This window comes from Micromys minutus (assembly GCF_963924665.1).
Source record: "Micromys minutus genome assembly, chromosome: 13".
NCBI lineage: Eukaryota > Metazoa > Chordata > Mammalia > Rodentia > Muridae > Micromys > Micromys minutus.
The window spans coordinates 45,387,720-45,409,145 of record NC_137982.1 but is presented as its reverse complement, the minus strand read 5'-3'; the positions used below and the strand labels follow the sequence as shown (position 1 = coordinate 45,409,145).

General features: G+C 40.1%; 1 protein-coding gene across 3 annotated transcripts in view; it reads left to right on the top strand.

Annotated features, from left to right (window-relative positions):
* GPR155 (G protein-coupled receptor 155) overlaps window positions 1-21,426 on the top strand; it is a 43,009-nt gene that overhangs the window by 2,959 nt on the left and 18,624 nt on the right. For 2 of the 3 annotated variants that reach the window (XM_080927325.1, XM_080927326.1), the window contains exons 2-11: window positions 386-549; window positions 927-1,403; window positions 8,961-9,360; window positions 11,602-11,767; window positions 12,607-12,762; window positions 14,338-14,421; window positions 15,145-15,262; window positions 18,468-18,552; window positions 18,645-18,735; window positions 19,492-19,702. In XM_080927325.1, the coding sequence (XP_080783451.1) occupies window positions 950-1,403; window positions 8,961-9,360; window positions 11,602-11,767; window positions 12,607-12,762; window positions 14,338-14,421; window positions 15,145-15,262; window positions 18,468-18,552; window positions 18,645-18,735; window positions 19,492-19,702 (1,765 nt within the window). In that variant the 5' untranslated portion in view covers window positions 386-549; window positions 927-949. The remainder of the gene's footprint in view (window positions 1-385; window positions 550-926; window positions 1,404-8,960; window positions 9,361-11,601; window positions 11,768-12,606; window positions 12,763-14,337; window positions 14,422-15,144; window positions 15,263-18,467; window positions 18,553-18,644; window positions 18,736-19,491; window positions 19,703-21,426) is intronic. The other variant, XM_080927327.1, reaches the window with a different exon arrangement.

Below are 21,426 nucleotides of genomic sequence, written 5' to 3'. Positions count from 1 at the left end.
CCTATGTACCAGGTACTGTGCTAGATATTAGGGACACAAGAGTATGTAAAGTTGTTGCTTCTGTGACATAAAGTCTGGTAAAGGAGACAGGGATAAATCAGTCATTTGAAGGCCTTGGAATAAACAAACTGAGAAAAATACACTAAAGGGAAGGATCATGATTTTATTTGTGAACAAATCATGCCTAACTGTGTGATTAAAGAAACCTCACCTGATGAAATGATTCCTGAACCATATGGTTGAGTTTGGGGGTTGGGTAGGTGCTAATTATGTGGGCAGTGCAATGGTAGAGAACCTTTGAGAGGGAGCACCAAGGGTGTGTGCCTACATCAGAGGAACTAGAAGGCTGGTGGACTGACATTTTTCCATCATTTTTCCCCCATAGGCTCCCTCATAGTTCCCCAAAGTTCCATCCCTCCTTGGATAAGTGATTACTATGTGCCGACTGTGATTAGATTGTAAGGGTTCTACTTGAAGCAGATACAGGTGTTGGCTCCTCACAGATGAAAAAGTGAAGCACAAAGACTTAAGTTTTTGGGTTCAGCGTTGGTAAGTAATACCCTGTGATTCTCTCTTTGCACTCTGTGGGCCTCCTCCTCTTGTGCATCAGATGGAGGTGGGTTGGGGAATCTCTGGAGAGAACCACAGGGCATCCCTGCTGCTGTATTGTTCGTAGATCTTATTTTATACAGGTCTGGCTCTAAAAGTCAAGTGGTAATGTCAATATTTTAAGCTGACCTACCTTTGAGAGTGAGGTACCTTCCCCTCTTTTTCCATTGTATTTCCCCCTGGTGGAAGTCGAAGGGAGTATAAACACTTATTTGGCCATTTGGTATGTGAGTAAGTCCAGGGTTGCCTCGGTCTATCTCAGTCTGAACACTGAATCTTCTTCTCCTCCTTCTCTTCTTTTTTTTCTTTTTTTGCAGTTTGGAAGTGGAGGGAGAGAGAAATGGATTCTTATCTCTCATCAAAGAACTCAACTCTTGCTGTAAATATGAACGAGACTTTGTCTGCCACTCATGGATTTAATGCCACCAATGAACCACCTTCAATGTCAATAACCAGGCTTTTCCCAGCCTTACTAGAGTGCTTTGGTATAGTCCTTTGTGGCTACATAGCAGGCAGGGCCAATGTCATCACATCAACACAGGCCAAAGGACTGGGAAATTTTGTCTCCAGATTTGCCCTTCCAGCTTTATTATTCAAAAACATGGTTGTGCTTAATTTTTCCAACGTGGATTGGGCTTTTCTATATAGTATCTTAATTGGCAAAGCCTCTGTTTTCTTTACTGTGTGTGTACTAACCTTGTTGGTTGCCAGTCCTGAGAGTCGGTTTAGCAAAGCTGGTCTGTTCCCTATTTTTGCTACACAAAGTAATGACTTTGCTTTGGGATACCCTATAGGTAAGTTATTTTTCTTCTTCATTTTAAAAAAAATGTTCAAGCATTTTATGTGGTAACATACGGTTTTGATTTATCTAAGTATTTGTCAGTATTCTGTATGAGTTATTTATAACTATATTAGTATATTTTTACAAAATATATTCTGATTATAATTTCCTCTCCCCCCAACTCCTCCCATTCCCTCTCCGCTCACCCATCACTTTTTCTTAAAGCTGTCTTAAATTAGAACATATTTTTTTTCTTTAATTTCAGAGTTTAAGGACCACTTAATTATCCACCTAAAATAAGTAGCCATGCCCCAACACCTTAGGGGGTACTCTTTCTAATAGTATTCTTTCTCTTCTCAATTATCTCATGTAAAGAAACCAAATTCCTAGAAGGGACCACAGTCTGATTTAAATTACGTTTAAAATAAAGTCTTAGGACGCTATGGGAGCATCGCCACCACAGGTCAGCAGTGGGAATTTACTCGTGACTTTGACTTTCCCACACCGCTCTGGTTCCTGTGCTCTAGAACACATAGACTATGTCTACATTCAAATTTGTTATGTGCTCGTTTTTGAAGTTTTTAACTTATTATGTTGAAGTTAAATTCTTGCTTAAGGTCAGAGCTGCCAAGGACCTGCAGCTGTGTGCACAGCTGAATTTTTTTTTTTCTGCTTTTGTTTACATTTTCTGTTAAAACAATAAGCACACTAATTTGAATGCTGAGGTTTCTTGAGAGGAAATGCATTCTGCTTTTCAGAATATACCACCATTCCTAGAAACCACTTTCTCATATCTCAAAGTGCAGTTGTGTGTGTTTTAGCCACACAGCACAGTATGGGGGACTCTTGGGCCTGTCTCCACTCCGTTGCTTATGGGAGAGCGCTACATGCCAGTGACTGAGTCAGCGGCCAGGCAGCAGTCCTGCCAACAAAGTTCTCAAACACTGAATTTATATTTTAGTGAAAAAAAAAAACTAGTTGTGTGATTGAAACTAAGATCCTAGTCAGTGTCAACAGGGGCCAGAAGAATAGGTAAGGGGCAGGTGTGAGGAGAAGGTGCTTGGGGCCGGGTGCTGGCTTCAGGCTTCTCTGACGATGCATAGTCTGAACAGAAATCAGGTGCACAGTTGAAACCTGTGGCAACTCTCAGGCTTCCTCAGTTTATCCCATCCTCCTCCCCCAAGCCAGTTCTGCACACACCGAAAAGATTGTGGAGAACTTGGCCTTTTTTCCACCTCTTCCCACATACCGAAGAAATCAGATAACACTGAGTAAAGCAAGAGACCGAGGGAGGAATACAAGGCTCTCAGGAAATTCGTCTGTATATAGAAGTTATAGATATTCCTTTTACACTTACTAAACTTTAAATTGACATTGCACAGCTGAGGTTAATGTTTGTTCATCTCCTTCACGGGACCAAGAATGTAGTCTGGTCAAGGATTTGTAATATTAGGACTGCACAAGTGGCCCGTGGCCTCAGTGTTAAGTATTTAGTAAATATCATTCTTATTTTAGACTCGAGCTACATGTATATAGTTTCATGCCTTTATAAACTAGTGAGCTCAGGAAGAGAACTAACGTTTGTAACTTTATAGTTTACAGGGGACTTTATTATTTGAATAGGGCACATATCATCACTTTCAAATAAGGAGACAGGGTTACAGGGTTGTTTTAGGGTCACGCAGCTGACATGTGCCTGGGACCCAACTCTGGGCTTTCTGGTTCTATATCCCACATGCTCTTTTATGCCACACAGTTACATAACAAGGCTAAGCCTATCTTAGAGGACCCAACCAACCTTTGTAAATTTAGCAGTTTCAGATAGAGCCAGATGGTTTTGTCCTTAAAACTATGTCCAGGAGGCTTAGTAAGAATGTTTGCTGCAAAAGCAAGAGGACCTGAATCCAAACCTCCAGCGCCCACATAAAGGCCAGGCGTGAGGGTGTTCGCTTCCTGAGGCCCTCTTCTGCTTTGTGAAAGATCTTGTACTCTGTGTGCTTGCTTTATGTGTGTGTTTCTTTGCCCTTAATAAAAGCGTTTCTTTACCAGCTTGGGAAAAAAAGGGAGAGCGGGCCTTTAACCCTAATACCGGGAGGTGGGGAGAGGCAGGCCCTGGAGTTCACTTGCCAGTCAGCCTAACTGAAACAAGCTTCAGGTTCGGTAAGAGACCTGTCTCTCACATAAGGAAGAGAGAGATGGAGAAAAGCTTCAGACAGCTTCCTCTAGCCTCTGGATGCACATACAGATGTGTGAACCCACAAAAGGGAAAAAAAGAACGGGAGTGGGAAAAAAAGCCCTTGGATAAATTTACTTTCTCTACTAAGACACTTTTCAAATTAAATATATATGCCAAGCTGGTTTTTTTAATCCCAGTTTTTCTCACATTCCACGTTCTATCAGTGAATTGGTAATAATCAGGCTCCTGAAAGTGTAGCAACCCAAATTGCCTGGATGGATTTGTTGGTCAGTTTGGGGTTATAATTTTTGCTGTTTGTGTGACTCACAGATAATGACATCAGGCTGAGGACTTTTGCTTTATTAAAAGCCGGTTGTATAGACAGCTTTCCCCTCTGCTTGTAAAATGGAAGATGGGCTACAGAACAGTATGCCATGTGTCTGCTCCCTAATGGGGTGTCTGTTGATACTCTTTGTCCGTCTGTCTTCCACTCTGTTCATGGTGAGCAGAGAAGACAGTCGCCAGAGAGACCTTTCTGGCGCTTGTTTTACAACCTCTCCTAGGAATTAATTCCCTCTGTCCTGTTCCTAGAAGAGCATTGATAATGTATTAGAAGAAACATCCTTCTTACGGTTGTATTGGCTCCTCACCTTCCCAGTTTACAGGTGACTTGGGAAATGCTGTCCCGGAGAGAAGACAGATAAGTTAGTGAGGAAAGGGGAAAAAAGATGGCTATGCATCTTCTGCATACTGTGACTGTGGTATATAGAAAATGGTACTGCATTGCTGTGTAGTTTTTAAGTCAGTATCAAATAAATTGCAGACTAAAAAGGGTATGCTGTCTCTTAGGACAGTTCTTTCCAAAAGGAACTTTTAAAAACCTAGGTATGAGGAGAAACCAAGAATCTACTAAGATGAAATGCCTACGTCAGCAGATCAGAATGGGCTTCCTGCCTCTGTCATTAAAATATACTAATAGGGCACAGTTAAGTCCTATAATTTATTCTTCAAACAATGCTGATAGCGTAAGTGCCCCGACTAATCATAATTATGCTCTAGAGCTCATGCTGTAAACAGAGAGGAGAGGAAGCCTTTAACTATATGCCATTCAATAAAGGAATGATCTTGTCAGGGCCTTTGTGTTATTTGCTAGGGATTGAAACCCTGCAGAAATCAAAATAAGAGACACAGCGGGCGGCTAATTTTATCCTGGTTCTTCCAAGCTGTATAATAACCCCTCGTAATGGGATTCCCCCTCCCTCTAAGAGCCTTATTTATAATCATTAATTAATTACAGCCTAATAGTTGATGTCGTGATTATAAATCTAATTTTAGTTGCTATAGGTCACTATATTCACGTGTATTTTCCTTTCTGACTGAAAAGATTGTCTTCAGCTTGCTAACAAAGGGAAGCCTGCCAGTTTATAAAGATGGAATGTTAAGTAATTATGGAAATGAGAGGCAAAAGAGACTAAAATTCCCACGTTGAACTCCCTTTCTCTAGGAATTTAATAAGTATTTATTTAATCACAATTATTTGCTCTCCCAGTAGACATTACTTCTTTTTGCCTTTATGCATTCATTCATTCGACTAAGTTAAAAGGCTCTAATTGTAACCTGCATTATAAATATTCACAATGTGTAAAAAGAAAAGAAATGAAATTTCAGTTAGATTGGAGGAGTGAGTTCAAGAGAACTATTGTACCAATAGTGAATACAGTTAATAATAATGTAATATTCACATCATAAAGAATTATATAAGAAAATACTTATGCCAGTGAGCTTAATTTAACCATTCCCAAAATGTATACCTTTCAGAATGACATGTGTTATATAACACATATCATTTTTATCTGCCAGTTTCAAATGAATTGGTAATCCCATCATTCATGGGGCTGAATGAGGCAAGAGCTGGGTGTTCAAAGACGGCTCAGTTGGTGAGGTGCTTGGTTCGTAAACACGAGCCTGGTGTGGATGTAAAATCCTGGTGCCAGGAGGTAGAGACAAAGATCCCTGGCGGTTGTTGGTTCACCGGGCATTCCGAATCAGTGGGAGCGGGTTCTAAGAGACCCTGTTTAAAAGAGCGCAGTGGGGAGTGATTGAGAAAGGCACCCAGCATCACCTCTGACTTCCACACACACGTGCACAGATACATGAAGATGTGCGCATACATGCATCAAAAGGCCAACCAAGGCGATAACTTTTAAAATAAAATATGGATTCGAAAAGAGGTTAACCAACAGCAAGTACATTATTATAAGATGCAAAATACAGTTTTCCTCCATCTGAAGCCCTCAGCACTCATCAGTCAACTCTGTTCATCAGATTTGCTCGTCGCCATGCTGGGTGGGGTCTATGGATTATAAAAGGATGCTTTCACTTTCTTGAGACGCCATTGGTGCTAAACTGTATCATGGGTTTCCAGAGATTCTAATGATCTATGCTGGAGACTTGGTCAAAGGCGTCCACAAGAAGCTAGCCTGAAGAAGTAGGCAAGTTTCAGTAAGGAACAGGTAATTTCAAGAAGTCAGAGAGTGAAGGCATGACCAGCAGGTGGGGCTTATAATTATGAATGCAGTGTTTGTCTGCCGTGCTGTGATGTGGACCTGGCAGATGGAGTCTTTGCTTTATGGAGCAGTAAAAGATGTGTTGGATAAATAAGAGATAATTATGGGAACTGGCTGTGCTCATTAAAAGGAAGCCACAAGGGCTGTTCCAGTGATGGAGGAAATAAAGAAATACTAATTTTGGAAAGTTTTGACTTTGAATAGTTATGATATAGTTGGTACTCCTTGGAGTTTATAATATGGTTGAAAAGAGTGGTTGAGGAAACACAAAAGAACATTGGCTAGTTAGATTCACTAAGTGAGCTAATTTTCAGACTTTCAACTGTAAGAACCAAGAGAAGAAAATGCAAAAGACTCTGAAAAGGAAGGAAGGACCATAGTCTTCCAAGTCTGACAGGAGCATGGTTCTAGCTGCTCCTCCTGAGCAACTATAATTAGTGTGCCTTGAACTCCCAGGAACAGCTCTTGCCACAGCATCCGAGTGACGAGGCTCTATATGAATGTATATTGTATGTACAATGCATTTATCTTATACATGCCTATAACCAAGTCGAATGTATAAGTTAGATACATCAAGAGCTTCACAATAACCAGTGAGACAGAACAGCGATACACTGTGAAGAGCCATGTGGGTTATGGTCTCTGTCCTTTTCTTTCAAGCTGCTACACTGAATGCTGCTCACTGCTGTTGCTACGCCTGGGTAACTGGGCATATAGGAAGGCAAAGCAGGGGAGGGAGTGTGGCTGTATTTGATGACTGCCTAATGATAGCAGGGAGAGAGGGAGAGAGGGAGGGAGAGAGAGAGAGAGAGAGTCAATTTCTATCAGAGTGTGGGTTGGAGGTTGCCACAGAAAGCACCTTTGCACTGCATTGTGGTCACTTTGGAAACATTCTTAAGACCAGACTAAAACCACAAGGCATTCCCCAAGTAGACACTCCACTTAGAAAACTTAGGTGGTGGGCCAGTACAGAACCCCGTTTCCTAGAGGTGAATACCAAAGAAGTGTTGCTACCTGGGAATGGTTGCCAAGGTGCTTCGTACTTAAGCAAGTAAAGAACCAGAAAACAGGAAATACAGCTACTGAGTCATAAAGCCAACAGCACATCTAACTTAGAAGCTGGTGAAGAGAACTGATGAAGCTTTTTGTAATCCCATGAGTTTAACCTCTGCTCTGTCTTGGAAATATCACAGACCCATGTGTGTTCTTAGCCGTGAGGAAAAGAAATGATTTGAATCTTATAAAAAGTTAAGAGTAGTTAATGAGCTCAAGGTGAAGGTCTGAGGTTATATAATTGGTTACATAACTTTAACAGGACATGTGTCTGACATTAACTGACTCCCCAGTAGGTAAACAAATATTTCCCGACCTGTGTCACTTTATCTTAATGTAAATTAAGGAACTCGATCTACTTTATTTTCACATGACTGCCTCCATCCTTGGGATGATTGCGGGGGTTCATTTTATCTTTCTTTCTCAGCCTCACATCCATTGTGAATGAGCTTTGTAGACTTCAGCTGGAGAGGCTCAAGCTCTGACCAAATTGAGGCCGAAGACCAAGTTGTGCTCCCAGAAGCTTTGCGATGCCTTGGTCCACCTCAGGCCAGTCCCTCGGAGCCACCTTCTAGAACTGCTAGACCTGTGATCCCAGCTCTTTGTCACCTTCCCTCTTCTGTCTCAAGTTCTTCTTAACCCCCCCCCCCAAGCCTTTTAAATCACCCACAAAGTATAGCAGTGTGCACCGCAATGTACCATTTCTTGTCAATCTCACACTTCTCAAGCCTCAGTAAGCAGGGGCTCTTTGGAGACATGCAGAGGGGGAAAGTAATGCTTTTGTTTTCTTAGGAAATGGTGGTTACATTTGCAAGAGTTAGATACACAGTGTGTGACGCCCTGCTGTTCCCCTCCCAAACACTTCCCAGATCCAGCCTGCTCTCCTTCTCTGGTCTTGCCTGGAAGCATTTTTTTTTTTCTTTCATTTTCCTCATAGCCGATGTGCCCCAGAAGCAAGGCACTACTGACACCTTCTTCCTCTTAGCCACCCGGTACTATTGTAGGACATTACTTTCTGCCTTCTTGCTGACAACCATTAAAGTTTCTGTTGCTAGTCGTTTCCTCTGACTCTCATCTTCCTTGTGAAGTTCTGCCTTACTCACTTGAGTTAGCATCCTCATCAGCAGCCCACTGAATTCTCTGCCCTCTCAACCTCCTCGTCTCCAGTGAGCCCATTCCCGTGAGCTGCCAGTACACACGGCCACATCTGGAAAATATAAACTTGATAGCTCACAATCTGACGAGAAACTCCTGGACTTAATGCGTGTGTCCCTCACCCACCTCACGTCAGCTGTTTCATGTCTCTGCGTCTTTTGACTACATCCACTACTGCCCTGGTGCTTTAGTTCCTGACTCTACTCCCCCGATCTGCCACCGTCTGACTCCTGCTTTATCACAGTGAAGCTGCTCTCTCCATGAGGTTAATCAGATATCTTGTGCCTACCACTATGTATATAGATTTCTATTTCCAATTGCTCTTTTAAAAATTTTACAGCTCTTGCCTTTTCTTTGAGGTTCATCTTTAAGCCCTGATCCGGGAAAATAGTTACGTTTTTTTATTAAAAATAATTTAAGGTAGAATGTTATTTTATAAACTGGATGGCACTTAGTCTAGTGTTTCTTCCTTGTCAGTTTTATTACTAAAATTTGCCTTTCTGACTGGGTTATTTGTCACTATTTACACTAATTTTCAATGATACAAACAAGAAAATGTTAAATGCATCTTTCTGTAATTCTGTGGTAATATTTTAAAACCAATATTCTTGTTTTACAGTTGAAGCTCTGTACCAAACCACATACCCAGAATATCTCCAGTACATTTATTTGGTGGCACCAATATCTCTTATGATGTTAAACCCTATAGGGTTTATCTTCTGTGAAATCCAGAAGTCAAAAGACACCCGAAATGCTTCTCAAAACAAAGCAAAAATTGTGGGGCTTGGATTCCTACACGTGTTGCAGAACCCAATAGTGTTTATGGTCTTTGTTGGTATCGCCTTCAACTTTATTCTTGATAAAAAGATCCCTGAGTATATGGAAAATTTTCTTGACGGGCTTGCAAATTCCTTCTCTGGATCAGCCCTGTTTTATCTTGGTCTGACCATGGTAGGAAAAATCAGGCGACTGAAGAAGTCTGCGTTTGTGGCGCTTACCCTTCTCATCACGGCTAAACTGTAAGTCTCGCTTATCTGATTGGGGGATTTTAGTTTGAGAATGAAAAGCCCATGTAACCAATCCATTGTGTTGTATTGCACATAGTTTTCCTTTAAATATTAATCCCTGCTTATATAGTTGTTGTGATTTAAAGAAAAATGGACTATTTGGGTATTATTAAAAATTATTTTCTTACTATGGCATGTAGGCTATTTTTTCTACTTTCTGTCAGAAAACAAAGATTATCAGGTTTCCTTCAGGCTTTTGTTTTCCCATTCAGCTCTTGTGTAAAGTTTACCTAATATTTTCAGTATTTTAGTAAAATCATACTTAATTTTTATGCTTCTGGGCATCGAACTCAGGGCCTTCTAAAAACTAGGTAACTGTTTTACCACTGAACTATGCTACATCCCTAGATCATGTTTTAAAAATAGATTTTGTAAAATTTCTAAGTCCATTAAAAATCACAAAGTAAACACATCTTTTTGCTTAAGTATAATAATTTTTAATAATCACCATTTTAAAGAATTTGGGAGTTAATCACTGACCATGAGTTTGGTTGAATATTCTAAATATAGGTAAGCCAGTATAAATGTTTTTGGAACATTATCGTTACTGGGGTAACATCATAGTGGAAATAGTTTTTAGTAAATAGTTCTGAAGTTTATTGGTTTGTCAGCTATGGAGTTGACAGAATTTTACTGCATTATGACCCAAAGTTCTAGGACATGCTTAACTGTAGAACCCAACTCTTATATAAGAGTTAAATTCTTGGGACCAGGACATTACACGTTTATATTTCCAAAATGGTAATATGTTCTTCAGAATGTATGAATTAATATTTCCACTGCATTGTTGTTTCAGTAATAATAATGTAATTTCAATGCTAATTAAACAGTTTAAAGATCTTTTATTCACTTTAGATACTTGATTCTCATTTTTAAATTAAAAAAAAAAAAAAAAAAAAAAAAAAAAAAAAAAAAACACGCTGGAGAGATGGCTCAGCCTTGATTCTTCTTTTAGACAATCAGGGTTTGACTTCCAGGACCCAAATGGCAGCTAACTCCAGTTTCAGGTGGGGGATGGGGGTGAGAGTGGGAGTGGCCCAGCTCCCTCTTCTGGCCTCTTTGGGCACTGCATGCACCCGATACACAGAAATACAAGCAGGGCAATACACCCACACACGTGAAAGATATACATACAATAAATTAATTTATGAAAAGGAATTGCAGTGCCTTAGCCTCATGAACTCTCTATTACAACAGATGTCTAAGGGTAATTTAGACTAGGGAGGTGGTTAGTGTGTAATAAAGCACGTGTTGCACAAGCATGAGGACCTGAGTTTGGTTCCGTAGCAGGCATGTAAAAAGCCAGACACTGTGGCACTTGCCCATAATCTCAGTGCTGGGAGGATGGAGATTCCCTGGGGCTTCCGGGTCAGCCAGGCTGGCTGCAGTGGCGGACCAGGTTCAGTAAGGGATCTGTGTCAAGAAAATAAGGTGGAGCACAACTGAGGAAGACATCCCATGTCAGCCTCTGGCCTCCACAGGCACACCTGCACATGTACATACATTCAAAATCCCAATGTGCCTCTAGGCCCTGCTGTGACAATGTATCTATCGGCGAGCCTTAGCTTAGTGACTGTTGTGTTCTTTCTGCCTAACAGTGGAGACTCTAATAATAGACTGCTCACCAGATCTGGCTTCCCTTTGTTTTCTGCTCCACACAGTTGTTTCAGTTCCCTTTGCTAAATCTCTCTTTATTTACAAATATCAAGAACTAAGATGCCTAGTTCCTACTGCTTTTTAGAATCTTGTGCTACAGTGTTATCATTGATTGAACCATTTAAACCCATAGTCGCAAAGTCAAAAAGTTTAGTAGAACTTTTCTTGAAATTAATTACTAAGATTTTCAACTTTTTTTAATCTAACATTTTAATTAACCAATAGAGGAAGCAAGAAAGCAGCTATAATTATAATGCTTACCTTTTTTCTTTTTTTGCAAGAAAACTTTGTAAAAGACCCCCTTTTATGTTCCGTAATGTTTGTCAATATTCCAGGACATTATTCTTGAAATGGTTCCTAGCTGAATTCTTGACTTTCAACAAAATATCCAACAGCAATAAAATACATGCATGGAAATGCATCTGCTTTCTAGGCAGGAAAACAGTAGTAACATAATTCCAAATTCACCAGTGCAGGTACAATCAGGGACAGCCAGGCATTGGTGGGAAGTACATTCTGTTTCTCTTCTGTCTCCAGCCTGGTGCTGCCCCTTCTATGCAGAGAAATGGTGGAACTCCTGGACAAGGGTGACAGCGTAGTGAACCACACAAGTCTATCGAACTATGCATTTCTATATGGCGTCTTCCCCGTGGCTCCAGGAGTGGCCATCTTTGCAACACAGTTCAACATGGAAGTAGAGATTGTATGTATTCACGGGTGTCCTCCAAGATATGGGGTTTCTGTGCTGAAGAGAAAACTGAAGTTGTAAAATGTAGAAAGCAGCATTCCTGTAGTGAGAGTTTGGGATTCCTAAGCTGCCTCCCTGTAAATGAGGAGGAGCTCTGCCACGTTATACAGCCAGTTATTCAATATGGGAACTTTGGTTACATGTTCTCTTCCATTTTTTTAAACCCGTTTTTTTTTTTTTTTTTAATTAGCCTCTATTTTGTTTCAAGTACTTATACATAAGCTTCAGTTACTTGCAGAGGCGTAACTTTTGAGATGTTGAGGGAAAACAAAACTATTTTGTTCATTATAATTCAATCCCCACAAGAAAATACCCCAACATAAACTAAGAAAATTGGTACATAAATGGTGCCTGTGTATATTGTGCATGGCATACACAGTGTTAAGGGGGTTCTGAAATAATATGAGGGACAGTTTCATTAATTGACCTATATCATGTTTGGTATAATTATTTTCTGTTAATTGATCCCCCCCCCCCCCCCCCGTTTGTGAAGAGATATGGGAGAAACTGTTCATAGGTTTGATTCATTCTTTTTCTAGAATGTAAATCATCAACAACAGAATTTGTAATATTTTTATATGTAAGCATCTTTTGAACCTAGATTAGAAAGAGGGGCCAATGGAGTATTCTCTTATAAAGGAGAAATACAGCATCAGAGAATGTGTTGGGTTCTAAAATGTCCTCACTAGTTTTCATTTTCAGTTTAAAATGCATTAGTGCACAGTGGGTATTTAAGTTTTTAAGCAATTGTTTAAGTAAGATTAGGACTCCTTAATTTGCTCTCATTTTTGCAGATAACCTCAGGAATGGTAATAAGCACCTTTGTGTCAGCTCCAATCATGTATGTTTCTGCCTGGCTATTAACCTTTCCTACCATGGATGCTAAGCCACTGGCATATGCCATTCAGAACGTTAGTTTTGATATAAGTATTATCAGCCTGGTCTCCTTGGTAAGTATGTTTCAGTGTCGAACTGAATGGAAACCATAAAACGAGTTTGAAAGTAACTACTAATAGAAAATTATTTTTTAAAATAAAACATTTAACAAAATAGAAATAGAGAAGTAAAACCTATCTGGAAAAATGTAACTTTGTAAGTAACTAAGTGTGCTTTTCAATCAGGACTTTTGAGCTGTAAAGTGGGCAAAGTGTGAGACTCAGAAAATTTGGATCTGATTCCTTGTCCTACTACAGTTTATCTATGTATCTCTTCGGAGTTACTTAACCTCTCTTAAGCTTAGTTTTCTTAGCTACAAAGATGATCATTTCACCCAGCTCTATGGATTGTTTTAAGCTTTGAGATAAGATAAGCGTTCTATGAATAATGATCACCACACAAATGACTACCTATTCTAGCATCGTGGGATCAAACAAGGTCTTTGGGTTCAAGATCAACTATTATGTGAAACTTCCGATGCATTTTCAAACTCGATTCTGCTACCTCAAATGTATATGCTTTAAACAGCTAGAGTATCCACATAGGTCAGATTGCCTGCTGAATTCAGTCAGAACTTTAGATTAGAAAAAGATAATGTTTTAAGGAATGGACGTATATACTAGCAATAAATAAATGCACAATTAATGAGATTTTTAGAAAAACTCATATCTATCACACAGTCTGGAAAATCTATGTTCTTTGATAAGAAGGGAATTCTTATCAAAGTGGGGAGAGAGAAGATGGCAACTTCTACTGGCAATTAAGAAAAAGAAGAAAATCGACTAGCAGACTTCCTGGGCACCTTAACTGTGGAACAGAAACACAGTCCTTATGCTGGGGTGTATGTAGCTCAGCTGTGGAACATGTACTTAGCATGCATGAGTCCCTAGGTTCTGGGTCCTAGCCAGAGAAGAGAGGAGGAAGAAGAGGAACCCAATCCTTTTAAACACTAGGAATACAAGATTAATCTTGCTGTGGGAGGTATGTGTTATTTGAAATAGGACCGCTTGGAATTTAGACTCCTCAGGAGCTCGTATCATAGAAATCAGAAAGGGAAAAAATTTTAAATGTTCTTTCCTAAGTAGTTGGTTGTGCCATTGTGTCCTCTCCCAGCCACCGTAGGTAGGCATACTTAGAATATGGCCCCAGTCAAGCCATGAGTTCTGCAAGAACGAATTTCTTAACCATGGAGTCTCCCATGCCTTTTATATCACTGTGGATACAGTAATTTATATTAACAATCTTCAATTTCAATGAAACCTGAAAATCTCTTCTGGGACAAGGATAAAGTGGATTCTCTTAAAATTAATTAAAAATAGTAATCATGAGACCAGGCAATCGTGACACATACCTGTTACCTTGGAAGGCTGAGACAGGAGGATCTGAAGTTCAGTGCAAACCTAAATTATACAGCAAGGTCCTGTCTCGAAAGCCAAGGGCTAGGATGTAGCCAGAGACTGAGTGCTTGTCTATCATATATAAGGCCATAAGTTCAATCCCATATCACAATAAAAAATATTTTTGAATGTTCTATTTTATAAGCAACTATAAAGATTGAGAAAAATAACTTGAACCTTTTTATCTTCAAGATCTGGTCTCTGACTATTCTTCTCTTGAGTAAGAAATATAAGCAGCTCCCTCACATGCTTACAGCTAATTTACTCATCGCTCAGGTTAGTATGCCTGTGAACAGCTAAGCAGCGCCTTCTCCTGGGTTTGTTGCACCATATAAACAATTGCTTTGTTGGATTTTTTTTCAGTTACAAGATCAAAATTATTAGCAGATATGATTAATTATATTGCCTAATTAGAATTTGTTCATGCTTATATATTAAGTATCACAACATGTCTTAAATTTTGAGATCAATAATGGTAGTCATTGACAACTTTGCATTTTAAAAATACAAACAAGGAAATCATTAAAAATTGAACTCTTACCTGGGTGTGGTGACTCCCTCTTATAATTCTAGTATTTAAGAGGCTGAAGTAGGAATGTGGCCATAAGTGACATCAGCCTATGCTACGAGTAAGACTTTCTCAAAGACTGACACCATACACAGAGAGAATTGGAACCTAACTTTCTTTGCATTGTTTAACATTGTCTATGTAAATCGTTACAATTTAAGGCCTGAATTTAGTCTGTAGTCTTTATTTTCATTTGATATGTACATTATTGAAGGCTTCATGGAAACCAAGTTTTTAATCATAAAGCTTGAATTTTAGTAAAACCAGTATGTAATAGTTGATAATCAGCAACAATTTTAAAAGAATGATTATCTTCTGTAAATAAAAGTTTAATGGGTTTGATTAGAGTAATAGTTTGTTTTTTGTTATGGTATTAAATCATATGATTTACTTCTAGCTACTTATGAAACCTTTTAATAATTTTTCCTTAGACTATTGTTTGTGCTGGAATGGTGATATGGAATTTTGTTAAAGAAAAAAATTTTGTTGGACAGATTTTGGTGTTTGTTCTATTGTACAGCTCCCTGTATAGCACCTACCTGTGGACAGGTAAGTCGGCTCATGAAAGGATTGTTAAAGTCTGCCCCGCCCATGACCTCAGTATCTATGGATCCATTTGAAGTCTGTTAGCACAGGTTTGCACAGTGTTTGCTCTGTTTGTTACACACATGTGTGCTCGCACACGCACACACACACTGAAAGAGAGTATATCTGCAAGGCTGAATTACCTGCTGAGTACTTTTCTGCCTGGCTCAGAGCCCTCCTTAGCTCTAGGCCTGTATCAGCATAGTTCCCTTGGAGACACCAGGTGGAAAAAGGCAGAGGGAAGGTGTGTCTCAGAGCTCACTGCTGGAATCCTGTGTGACTACAAACTGGTTTTGCCTCATACAGATGAACTGCCTTTGGGTCTCCCGTGTCCTTACTTCTAAAGCTGGCTTACAGCACATTACAGAGATATTCTGAGGATGAAGTCAAGTATGGACATTTATGTCTGGTACACAGCAAACACTCAACAAATGGAAATCTATTAGTCACTCAATAGAGGGGAAAGAGGCAATGTGAGAACAAGAAAAGTAAGTTAGAAAGAGGCCATGGAGGGGCTAGAGAAATGATTCGTGGGTAAGAGCACTGACTGTTCCTGAGGACCTAGGTTTGATTCCTAACACTCACGTGGGGGCTCACAACCATCTGTAACTCCAGTTCCCTTCGTAGGCACTGCATACACACGGTGCACAGATATGCAGGCAAGAAAACTCCTATAGATAAAGTAAAATAAAATTTTAGTGTAAAAATAGAGGTCCCAATGAGAAAGAATACTCTTTCAGTTGGCTCCAGAAAGGACGACAAAATACTTAACATTGCTGTTTTGAAATGCAACATTCATTTAGAAGCAGACATTCTTGGTATGCTTGTGAAAAGTACTGTCTGCATGTTGGGTTCCTATTACAAACCTGAAATTGTAAAACACTACCAGAAGGGACATTGTACAGTGGTTAATAAGCAAGGATCAGGAAGAGACTGTTGGGGAAGACCTTTGATTTCATGCCCTAAGGATCAGAAGTGTGTCCTGTCTAACCCTTTCAGAGTGTAGTAGCACTGTGGGAAGGAGTCTCAACAAGACAAATCCACACCCAACAGAAGACGGCTTGTGCTTCTTTGAGCAAGTATACCTGTCATAGCATGAGGTTTGTCATGAAATGTCAAGTTAAAGAAGCCTAGAGACTGTAAATTCCAAATATAGGTGGCCCAAACTGATCTCTAGCACCTGCATGTATTCAGGTGGAATTTGTAATGAGAGAAGTAGAATAGCAAATAGATCCATCTGTCAAAAAGCCCAGCAATCTCCCAGACCTTCAAACATACATGCTGAGATCTAGCTAAAGAACTTAGGAATTTACTGGTGCAGTGAAGGTGTCCTATGATCATCAGATTATTATAAATACAGCACAATTTTATGGCTCACTTGTTTAAGGCTAGGCTCACAAGCAAAAAGACAAAATTATAGAGCCATTCAGTGTATTTGAAAATCTAATGTCCAGTCATTTTCAGATTGGTTTACAAATGATCTTCACCATTTCTGGCCTCCTGCATAGCTGCTTGCTTTGTTCTTCCTTTAAAACCTCCTGCTTTTTAACGCTCCAGCTAAGTCCTACATCAGTGAAGCCCCAAGCTGTATGCGCTAATGAAATGCTTTCACATATACATTAAACGTATGCATGGTCATTTCCTCCACTTTTGTGCAGGTCCAGTTTGAATATTTCACTTTGCAAATTATGAAAGCAAGCCCAGATAGAAATCTCCCCAGCTCCCTCTGCAAGGGGGTGCCAGAGGTCGTCTGATAGTTCTCCACAGAGTAGGAAAAATCAGAGTATCAGGGAACCAAACCCTCCTCAAGGACCCCAGCGTCTGCTTATGTTAATTCTAGTTTAAAATGTTAGTTATCAGGTGCCATTTAGGTTCATTCTAACTGAAAGTGTCAATTACAAGAACGGATCTTATTTTGCTGAGGTACATTTCACAGATTGAAGTGTGCACTGGACGCCTCTCTTGTGTTTTGTGTTTGCATGCTTGCCTCTTTTGTTACTTAAGGTTAGCATCAGTCACTTCTACACACAGGGTTTATCTGTTTATGTCACCACCTTTCTTCAGACTACTAGAGAGTTTTTATTGGACTATAGGCCCTAACATCAGTTGGCCTTCACTTGGCTCAAACTTAATATATAAATCGAAATCTAAGTGCTGAAGAATAGGACTACCGAATTATATGATGGGTACATTGAAGGCATGCCAAAAAGACTGAAGTTTTCTTATAGATGTATTCTTACAAGATGCTGAAAAGTTCATCCTATGACCCCCCTGGACAGTTTCAGAACTCTATCTCATGTTCCTCAAAAGGCTGACTGCACCACCCAGCCCTGCAACTCAGGCAAAGCCTTGTTCCCTCCAGACCTGTGAAATTAAATGTTAATTTGAAATAGACGTTCCTGAGAAGTACTCAGATTCTGTAACCTTGTGGAACTTACTGAGTACCACATGTATAAATGACCGTCACGTACATGGGAAGTTCAAGAACTTGAAACAGGCTGAGTGTGGTGGAGTACGACTGTCATTTCAGCACTCAGAAAGCTGAGGCAGAAGGATCAAGAGTTTAAGGACACTTGTATACATAAGACCCCAATCTCCAAAACAAAACACACTTGAACTATTTTTGTCTGTATTAGGTTGTATCACATTTGTATTGAGTTTACATCATATTTCTATGAAGCTTAAGTTTGAGGCATTTTTCCAAATCGTAATCTGGGTAAGAAATGTTTATACTTCTTAGCACCAATAAAATGGAGTCGCTCTGAGAAATGTCTGTATACACTGAGCTTAGAATTCTACTTAGATTCTAATCACATTAGTGAAAAGCAAACGACAGCCACTATCCACTATGGCCTTTGAAAAGAAATCCTTCAGTAAAACGAAGATCTAAGTAAAGAAACGATTCTAGGAAAGAAAACACAAATGATTTTTAATAGAAAAAAAATGCTCCAAACAACATTTACTTATAAGGAGGAAAACTTAAAAGCATGGTGGTACATACTTGTAACTCCAGGACTTGGGAAGTGGAAGGAGGGCGTCAGGTAAGCTGGCTACTCAAAAACCAGCCAAACAAAGTCAGCAAATGTGAACTGGACCACCAGGGTATTAAAATACAGAGTAAAGTGCTGCAGCTTAGAGTAATCATTTCTTTTATAATCTTTGTTTCTAGGCCTTCTAGCAGTTTCTTTGTTTCTTTTAAAGAAGCGGGAGAGCGTTCAGATCCCGGTGGGAATCATCATCATTTCTGGCTGGGGGTAAGTGGCAGGTTTCTGTTTGCTTCCGGTTTCCGGTTTCCGTCCGCAGCTTCCGGTGGCTCACTGTGTCTTTCCAATGGCCCTGCTTACAGAATTCCTGCTCTCCTCGTGGGTGTTCTTCTGATAACTGGGAAACACAACGGAGACAGCGTTGACTCGGCTTTCTTTTATGGAAAAGAGCAGGTGAGAACAGTCTGTTGGCACTTTCTTCTGGAGAATGTCACATCTTTTCTGGCTTATGTACTTTGGTATTAAAATTAAATTGGAAATATATTTTAATGTATTGTATAGGACATTGGTGATTTTATATCGCCCTTGGACACCTCAAGATCTAAACTTTTTTTTTTTTTAACCTGAAGATTTCTAAGTGTTTACAACTTGGTTATTTTATTTTATTAAGATTTATTTGTTTTTATTTGTGTACTCATGTTTTCCTGGAACGTATATATGTGCATGAGGTGTGTGCTGGAGCTATAGAAGCCAGCACAAGGAGTTGAATCCCCTGGAACTGGAGGTACAGAGTGTTCTAAGCTGTCATTTGGGTTCTGGAATCCAGTGTCTCCAGCGTCTCCAGGTCCTCTGTAAGAGCAGGATGTGCTGAGCTATCTTTCTAGCCCCTTAGATGATTTTTATTAAGATACATTTATGAACTATGTTTCCTTTGCTGTAGGAAAAAAGTGAACAACTTAGCAGTAATAACAAATGACAAATGTGTTACTCTCTTTTTAAATGATGTGTTTTGCCTGTATGTATGTCTGTGAGGGTGTCAGATCCCCTGGAACTGGAGTTATAGGCAGGTGTGAGCTGCATGTGGTTGCTGAGAATTGAACTCAGGACCTCTGGAAGAACAGCCAGTGCTCTTAACCACTGAGCCCTCTCTCCAGCCCCCCGAGGTGCCATTTTGAAAGCTGGCCTAACATCTTTTTCTGATGCTGGCAGATGATCACCACGGCAGTCACCCTGTTCTGCAGCATCCTCATCGCTGGAGTGTCACTCATGTGCATGAACCGTACCACCCAAGCTGGTCACTACGAAGGTTTCGGCCAGTCTCAGAGTCACAAACCAGTAGATCCTGGAAGCACTGCATTTGAGGAGAGCCTAGCACCAACCAGTGAACCAGAACTCTACTCAAGTTCTATCCCAGAAACAAGTATGAGCCCTCCAAGTATTTTAAAACTAACAAAAACTGTCACATGTATCCTAGGTGTTTTTGTTCAATGGGAAGTCACCACGGTGCTCTAAATAGTATAGGTATTTGTCAAGGGAACAACTTGAATAATTAATTCGATTAGAGCTTCATTCTTCTAGCACTTCATTCATTAAGCTGAAATTAATGTTTTTGTCGAATTCTAAGATTCCCAAGAGAGGTTGGTTAGTTGGTTGTCTGTCTGTCTGTCTGTCTGTCTGTCTGGTTGAAACAGGGTTTTATTCTGAAGCCCAGGCTGGCCTCAGATTGTTGATCACCCTGCCTAAGCCTCCTGAGTGCTGGGATTCCAGACATGAGCCACCATGCTAGTTTCTTCAGTGCTGTGGATTGAACCCAAACCTCACACACTCTCAGGAGATGTTCTACCTCTAAGCCATGTCCCCAACTTTGACCTGAGAATTTTAAAAGTAAAAGGGAAGGAACATCTTTCCCAGGAAACTAAATACATTCATTTCCTATTTAAACAATATTTGATCAGGCAAATCCCATCAGTAAAACCAATTTTAAGGAGAGGCCTAGCTGAAGACTAATCATATGAACTATACATCTACAGACTGCAGTCCAGAGCCAAATCACACTTACCAACTGATTTTGTGTAGTTTCTCAGCTAAGAATGTCTCCTTTGTTCCTTTTTTTTCCCCCTCGACATTTTAAAAAGATTGATTTCAATTTAAGAGATTTTTTTTTTCCAGTGGCTCTTAAAAGTTCTCTGAAACTTGAATTTCCTGTCTACTGTGTGGGACACAATCACAGCAGTTCATTTATGGGCTGTCTGTAGCTGTGTTCATGCTGGGATGGCAGAGTTGAATCACTGCCCAGAGCCGATGGGGTCCCTGCCATAATGCAAATGGGCTCCGATCCTCCTTTTACAGCTTGTAGTCCATTAGCTGGGAAGTCAAGCAAGAACTTAAGGCAGAAGTTGAGGTAGAGGGTCTGAAGAGTGCTGTTTTCTGACTTGCTCCTCACAGTTTGCTCAGCCTACTTACTCTTTTACAGCACCCAGGACCAGCAGCCCAGGAATAGCACCACCACCAGTGAGCTAGGCCTTCCCAGGTTAATCATCAGTCAAAAAAAAAAAAAAAAAAAAAAAAAAGCACCACAGGCTTGCCCATGGGTCAGTCTGGTGGGAGCATTTTCTCCACTGAAGTTCTCTCTTCCAAAATGACTCCAGCTGGTGTCAAGTTAACATAAAACTGGCTGGCATGACTGACCCCTTGTCACCTTGACACACAAACCCTCTTCCTTTATTATCCATTTCCACGGTCTTACATTGATATCAATATCACGATGTAAAACGTTCCAACTTTTAAAAGCCCCCACAGTCTTTAAGAATTAAAATACTTTAAAAGTTCAGTCTCTTTAAAACTGTCTCTCTAAAATAACAAAGTCTCCTCACTGTGGGCTTCTGTAAAATTAAAAATAAATTAAATACTTTTTTACTCTGAGAGAACCAGGGCACAGTCACATTTAGACCAAAGCAAAACCAAAGTCCAAACATGTCAAACATTTAGGACTCACGGTGTGGGCTCCAATGGGCTTGCAACAGCACACAGCTTATCTCCTGGGCTCAGCCCGGCTCTAGTCCGCAGCTTCTGCTGACCTCAGTGGCCATCCCATGGTACTGGCATCTCTAAAAAGATAGGTCTCTAATGTACCTGGGTTTCACT